The following is a 7482-nucleotide window of genomic DNA, read 5'->3' as shown; positions in this document are numbered from 1 at the left end:
GTCATGTCCTGGACTATTTCACCACTAACAGAAATTCTCTGAAGTCTCACCATCAACCAGCAGAGAAATAGCTTTAGAGGTGCTTGTAGGCAGACTGTGGCCTTCAAACTTAGGCTGTAGTCAACTTAAAAGAATTAAATTTAAGCGACCTGCACGTTATCTGTGGATGACCTGAATGCTCCACGGTGCACTGAAGCCTCTCCACCTGCTCGCCTGAGCCTCTGTCTACTGGGGACCCAGCACAACAGCTACTACCAGACTAGACCTATGACAGAGACACGTTAGCGGCTGTTCGTAGATGATCTGCCATGTTGGTGTTGAGTTGTGATGTTTGCAAAGTTTGTACTCAACAGCGTAGCCAGTCATTTGAACAACATGGAGCCGTGACTGAAGACACCTGACGACTCCTCTGACATGCTGACATCGAGTCTGGAGCAGATCTCAAGTAAACATCCTATCAACAATAAACCAGCCAGAGGTAGCGTCTCCACTGGGTTCAGTTCAGAGCTGTGAAAACACAGAGGTGTTCACAGGTCGTCTGTCCTCCTCCGACTGCCAAACAACAGAGTAATCCCAGAAGGCTGCTGATGTGACACAACACTTTATTTTAACTACACTGGAGATTGTTCAGCCAATGGGAATTCCGTCGGACAAAGGCATATTGATGCTCCTACTTTAAACTTAGCCTTGTTAGCAGTTTCCCCTGTTTTACGTCTTCATGCTATGCTAAACTGGGATGCTAGCTGTACTTATACAGTATTTACTGCACATAAGGGAGTGGCGGCATTTCTTTGATCTGACCTTCTGCAAGAAAGCAGATAAGCTTGTCAAACAGTAAAATCCTGATTCAAATGTTGTATAAATCACTTCCGTGTGGCTTTAAGTCAGAGTTTCTTCCTTAGAAATCCTGTCAACCAGTGACCAGATTAGCACAGGACCTCACATGTATGTCAATAAGAGGAGGAATGCTCATCTGCAGAGGCTAATAAATGACTGAGACCAGTCTGGACATGTTATTTTATTACTATGCAGTCATGTGTACAGCGAGTTCAGTATGTTTAACATAAATGATGCTCATGTTAGTTTCTGCACTCACATCTTCTAGGAGGTACTGAGGGATCTGAGTGGTCTTTCCTGAGCCCGTCTCTCCCTCGATGACCAGGATCTGGTGCTCGTGGATGGCAGCCAGCAGGTCTTCTCTGTAGGGGAAGATGGGCAGGCTGCGCCGGACCTCCTGCATGGACTGTTTCTTCAACTCTGCCTGCGACAGAGCCGGCGCCTCCTGATCCTGAACACAACACGGTCAGAGGAAAAGGCTGTTATATTTGTCATAGTCACATGGAAGGAGTAGGTACTCTTTGTTCTCTCTAGGACATGCTGAGGGAACATGCCGGCTAAACGTGACCTTCTGATGGTTGGCCACTCACTCATACAGGAGGTGTACAGGTGGAGGGTTTCTTCATAACTCTTCATGCTAATCTCATACATAGCAAGCTGCTATGAAGGTCCTACCTCTGCTCCTACACATCCCTAGAACAACACAGAGTACTGCACATATTTGCTTTTGCACTGGTCCAAGGCCAAAAACAAGTGGAGCAACTTGTTTCTGTTCCTATAAAGGTGCAGGACTGAAGTCTGCCCTCTAGTGGCAACTCTCTGGGAAGGCCGAGTTAAATGAGGTACAGCACACGAATATTTAGGTTTAGCCAGTTCTACAGCTTCTATCCAAAGCGACGCACATCTGAGAGCAGATACAACACAAGCAGGGATCTGGTGAGGAGAGAACGACCTGGATAAGGGACATAGAACAGGTTCAGTGTGACGGACGCTGAGGCCAACACAGGCTGTAGGGAGGTGATAGCATTTATTCATTTTTACACCTCTGGATGCCAGCGACAGGCAGTAGCTGTCGGCATTCTTGTAAGTTAGAAATCAAGTGCGTCATTCACTGTTGGTACGCTGGATTAGAGATCTGTAGATGTCTGGAGAAGATTAGATATTTAAAGTCAACTCATTTATAACAGGATCCTGATAAAGAATACAACAGCCACTGGTTTTTAAAATCACTTCTCTACTGCGACTGGTTTTCCATGTTTGTGTGTTTTTGAAACGGACTGATTTCAGACTGACATATGGAGCTGAGCCTCACGTCTTTTCCTGCTTACAATTCCTATTAAAACAGCCCTCTGCAGCCTAAGACCCCCGGACAGGGTTAGAAGACGTGTTTCCTTTTTGTTTTTTAATTTTCCAACTGTCACTATTTATCAGAGCCAACAACTATAAAAAACAACAACTTTAAAACATGAATGGCTCATACAGGGCATGTGGTTCAGTCACAAAAAATAACCCAAATCTGACCTTGAAAGTCAAGAAAGTTCATCAAAATTACTTTATTCTACACATCTCACTAAAATGTTTTCCAAAAATTCACGGATCCTGCAAAAATTCTTCATTCCTCTGTGCAACTGAGAGGTCATGACCGACTCCACGTGATTTACGGTCGCAGGACAAAATATTTGAGAATTTCTAGTGAACTGCACTCTGTGTTTCCTCAGACCGGACAGGAGACGACAAGAGAGACTGAACACAAAAATCAGACCCACTTGGTCCCCACGGCTCTGCAGCGAGACGTCTTTCCACATTCGTATGAATAAAACACCGTTTGTGGAAACTGTAGAAACAGACAGGTCTCGTCAACGTCATCCTGCACAAAAACACTTCCTCGTTCTCTCTCCTAGCCGTGGTCGTGCTGCTTCTAGAGAAGTACAGGACTTTACATCTGATTCAAATCTGAGCCAACAGTGAGTCAAAAGGTGACAGGACCAATAACCACCCAAACAGTTTGGGGTTAAGAGGCTGACTGCTCTAACCCTAACCCTACAAACAGCGGGTTGCAGTGGGACCATTAATGTGGTCTCCAGCTGCTGGGCTTAGCTAGTGGTGAGGAGAGGCCTCCTCAGAAGTCTGCTCGCTCACGTCTTTACATCTCCACACCTCAGACGTTTTCATTTTCAGCTTTGTCATTTGTAAACCTTACAGACACAATCACATCACATGAGTAATGTATGTTCTGAGCTGTCTCTGGAGACACCCCAGGCTGACTGTGGTGTCCCCAACACCTGGCAGAGTCAGGACCTTACAAAGTGAATCTGAACTCTGAATGACTTGCAGATTGAAAGCTGTGGTTAGAGGTCACGTCAGAAGTAAAACCTGCCAAACAAATCCCACCTTCTCTGTCCGAGTTCCCTTCATGGTGATGGCAGTGCTGACAAAGTCGATCATCTCCTCCTCCTCCAGGATCAGCTGGTACTTCTCCTGTTCCTGCCTCATCCCTTGTTCTCGCTCCTTCTTGGCCCCGAAGCTGAGGGAGGCCGTTTTCAGCCTCTCCTCCTCCCAGCGGCCCTGCTCTCCTCCCAGCTCCATGGGAGTCTCCTCCAGCTCCAGGTCCCTCTGAGGCACCTCCTGTCAGCAGAGACAGATCACTCAGAGACTCGGTATAACTGAACCTGCTGTATTCTCTGCGCCTTACGCCAACACGTTACATCCCTCGTCCTTACCTTGCTTCTCGTCTCTTCTGGCATGTAATATCTGTTCTTCCTCTCCTCCTGTTCCTTCGCACCGGCCTTTTTGTAATCTTTAGCCAGATCCCGAAGGGTGCGTTTGTATTCCAGCTCCCTTCTCTCCCTCTCGGTCAGCTCGTCTGTAGAGAAAAGGTACTCCTCGTCAACGATCTCAGCCTCCAGGTCCTCCAGCTTCTCCGCCTCTCTCTTCTTCAGATATTCCCAGCGAGAGCGCTTTCTCAACTCTGGCAACTACACAGAAAAAGAGCTAACATTACTGCACAAATCAACAGACGGTAGTGACAGCCAGTGACAGCAGGCTCTGCTAAAGCACCTACCATATTCTTCTGATCATCTTCAGCCATCTTCAGCCTCTTCTGAGCCTCCTCATAAGCCTGGAGAGAACCAAAGCACAGGATGAATGGTTTCCCTGCATGACACAGTGGCTCATCCTTGAACAAGCCCGTGTTGTATTAATCTGCTCTCCCACCTTCTTGTCCGTCCTCTCTGCGATGTTGCGGGTCTTGTCTTTGTCTTTCTGCCTCACTCTCTGGGCAAATGCATCTCTCTCCTCAATGTCTTGCAGTCGCTCTCTCTCTTCCTTCTCCCACTCTTCCTCCTCCTCCTCCTCGTCCTTCTTGACAGACTTGTGGTCTCTTTGGCCCAAATCATCCCTGATATTAAAGACAAATAACTTCTGTGCAACACGTGGAGCTCATTTAACCATTTTACTACTTTTGCTCCTACTGTTTGACTACCTGTGTACCTGCTGATGATTCTTACAGATCAACACTCACAACTCAGCATGCATGTGAACTGAGGATTAATCGTCATAATGTCAAATATAGTCGTCTTTTAATGCAACCAGAAGGGCACACAGACACTACAGTCCAAGGCCAATGTCCCCTCTCACAGTTTTAAAGAAAGTAAAGCACGACCATTAGCATCATTTTCATTCTTTACAGTGAAGCTGCTCTAGCTGTTGAGGATGAAGGTGGCCATTCCTGCTGTTCACTACGACCACCCGCCTCCACGAACCACCACAGCCTTTCAACATATAACAAGCTGAGAATGAATTCAGAGGCATCACAGGGACGGATTTGAAAGAACAGAACCTAAAAACTAAATTCATTTATTTATTGGAACAGGGACCATGCGTTTTTAAACATCTGATGTACTGCATATAGAGTGTATAGCATTAAGCTCATTTTCAGCTCCCGTTCCTGGTTGGGCTTGGACACAAACAGTAATTTAACTATTTTCCTTTTAAAGCTCAGGAAGAACACATAGATTACCTTTTAGGGGCTTCATCCTCACTGGACGATTCACTCCCTTTCTTCTGTCTGAGGTGCTTCCTCTTGTTTCCTCGGTCCTTGTCTTTGCTTTTCTTTTTCCCTTTCTGCTTCTCCGCCACAGCGTCTTCGTCATCGTCGCTGTCCTCCAGTAGCGTGTACGTCCGGTTCTTCCTCTCCATTTCAATGGCTTGTCGTTCTATTGCTCGGGATGGTTTCTCAACAACCTGCTTTCGTGGAATCTGTGACAGTTGTAAACCATTATTTCAGGATTCATTCCAACCAAAACTTCAAGCAAACAACAATGTGAGGAACTGCTGTTTAAGTTCATATGTAGTGAGTTCTCACAGGGAACCAGGAGAGGACTGTATGGATGTACCTTGTCAAAGAGCTCTTTTGCAAACGCAGTCACACTCTGGTCGATGTCTATGGTTCCCGTCTGCTCGAGACGAGTCACAAAATCTTCCGGACTCGATGCTTTCCGTGCAGTGCCGATCATGAACTGAGACACGTATCTGTCACTCAAGCCGAGGATGTCGTGGAGCCGGTCGTTCACCCATTGCTCCAGACTGGCCATGGTGCCTGCAGACGGGGCAGACGCAGTGTAAAGGTGTGAGCAGTCACAGGACAGATCACTTCATTCACCTGGACCTTTGTGCAAGCCTCAGTCCAACAGAAACAACCCAGCAGGGTCAGAAACATTCAATTATTTATAGGTGTCACTTACTTGCTAGTGTCTTCCTGCAGTTTCTACAGACCATGTGAGAACAATACGCTTAACAAATAAAACGGATGTTGTTTCGTATGTCAGACAAAATTCTTTAATGAAGGAAAAGAGTTTGAATGAAGATAACAGATTAATTTAAGACTTTATTTTCCCACAGTGGAGAAATGTACATCACGGCAGCAGGGCTACAGTTTAGCCCTGGTTAAACCCCACTACACACACGTGTGCTGATCTAAGCCAGGTTTAGATCAAAACCCGCTACAGACACGTGTTTTAAATCCAGACTAGACGACTACTAACCGAGTGTTTGGTTTAATCACACAGAGAAAATGTTCCACTTAGATCCGCTCTAATCAGGACAACGGAGGAGTTTAAGTGCCAGGGTTTTGCCTGTATAGGGGACATATGGAGGCTGTTTTGGTGATCTGGAAACAGCAGCAGCAGAAAGATCAGACTCTGGGGGAACCGATATCATTCGGGCTGACTACTGGATCCAATATTCAGCATTTTCCCAGATATTAATATTGTTATTATCATTATTATATGTACTTTTTTTTTTAACTGATTACAAATAAAATACGTTTAAAATGCATTTCACAACCGGACCATCCCGGCTTTCATTCAGCCCCCGCTCTCTCCCGGTCTCATGTGGACCAGTCTGGACTCGATGAGCCCAGTGATGCTCAACACGGAGTAAAACAGAGTCAGGTTGGTGGACCTTCACCTCCAACAGGGAGACTAGTGACAGCTTCTGACCCTGAACATCTTGGTCCAGTCAGGTCCACATCCACGGAGGGTTCCTCTAACTTTGTAGAAACTACTTTAACTTCAGATGCTACCCTAAAGTGAGCTATTGTTCACATGTGCGGCCTGTTTGTTCTTTGCATTGACAGCGTGCGAATAAAAACGCACAACTACACTTTCTGAAATAGAAAAAAACGTCACTTACCGCTTTTTCAGACGCTGTTGATGGGAGCAGCAGGCTGTAGGTTAGCCAGCTAAGCTAACTCCAGCCACTAGTCAGGCGGGAGATGGAGTTGTAGCTCACGAGCTGCCGCTGAGGACGCTTAGCGGAAACAAACGGCGGCCCGAGGCCACGAAGAAACATCCGTGTGCGGCATGTTCATCCAAAAACACCCGTCATCACCATACAGCAGTGCTTGTTTTGCTAGCCTAGCTTGAGACACGCTGAAGTCGACAAGGGAAGTACGTCAAATACAACAAGCGAAGAAGAGCAGAGCTGCATCAGACGCTGCAGCGCCATCTACGCCCCGTGGCCACAGGGAGAACTACACCAAGCACTGCCTCATGGCACTGGGAGGAAAACAGGCTGAAGAATTAACCAGGAGACTACAGGAAGTAATGATTCCTCTGTTCCCCACCTAATTATTCAGAAATGCTAAAAATAATTATGAAAACTGAGAATAGAAAAAAGAACAAAATCCCCTTCCCTGCACAAAATATAAATAAAAAATATATAATAAAAACAATATTTATTTGTATAGAACCTTTTATGTACAGCACCAGTAAAGCGTTTGGACACACCTTCTCATTCAGTGGTTTTTATGTATTCTATTTAGTTTCTACATTATAGATTAATACTGAAGACATCAAAACTACAAAAGAACACACATGGAATCATGTCGTAAACAAAAAAGTGTTCAACAAACCAGAACATGTTTTGTATTTTACATTTTTTAAAGTAGCTCCCTTTTTGCTTTGATGACAGCTTTGCACACTCTTGCCGTTCTCTGTCGGCTTCATGAGCTCGTCTCCTGGATGGTTCTGAATTAACAGGTGGTCCTTGTCAAGAGTCAATGTGTGGAACTACTTGTCTTCTTTATGTGTTTGAGTCCATCAGTGGTGCTGTGCAGCAGTAGGGTTAGTACACAGTGGAAGGCCC

At 45.7% G+C, this 7482-nt stretch overlaps 1 protein-coding gene across 1 annotated transcript in view; it reads right to left on the bottom strand.

Moving 5' to 3' along the window:
* Window positions 1–6837, bottom strand: part of dhx16 (DEAH (Asp-Glu-Ala-His) box polypeptide 16) — a 24247-nt gene extending 17410 nt beyond the window's left edge. Inside the window, exons 1-8 of the mRNA XM_008281095.1 lie at window positions 6529–6837; window positions 5232–5434; window positions 4856–5094; window positions 4051–4234; window positions 3899–3955; window positions 3558–3812; window positions 3229–3462; window positions 1097–1288 (exon numbers count right to left, since the gene is read on the bottom strand). Coding sequence (XP_008279317.1) covers window positions 1097–1288; window positions 3229–3462; window positions 3558–3812; window positions 3899–3955; window positions 4051–4234; window positions 4856–5094; window positions 5232–5429 — 1359 coding nt within the window. The 5' untranslated portion in view covers window positions 5430–5434; window positions 6529–6837. The remainder of the gene's footprint in view (window positions 1–1096; window positions 1289–3228; window positions 3463–3557; window positions 3813–3898; window positions 3956–4050; window positions 4235–4855; window positions 5095–5231; window positions 5435–6528) is intronic.
* Between the last annotated feature and the right edge of the window lie 645 nt (window positions 6838–7482).

This window comes from Stegastes partitus, unplaced genomic scaffold, assembly GCF_000690725.1.
Source record: "Stegastes partitus isolate 25-593 unplaced genomic scaffold, Stegastes_partitus-1.0.2 Scaffold222, whole genome shotgun sequence".
Lineage (NCBI taxonomy): Eukaryota > Metazoa > Chordata > Actinopteri > Pomacentridae > Stegastes > Stegastes partitus.
The sequence above is the reverse complement of the archived record's forward strand: the minus strand, read 5'-3'. Positions and strand labels throughout refer to the sequence as shown.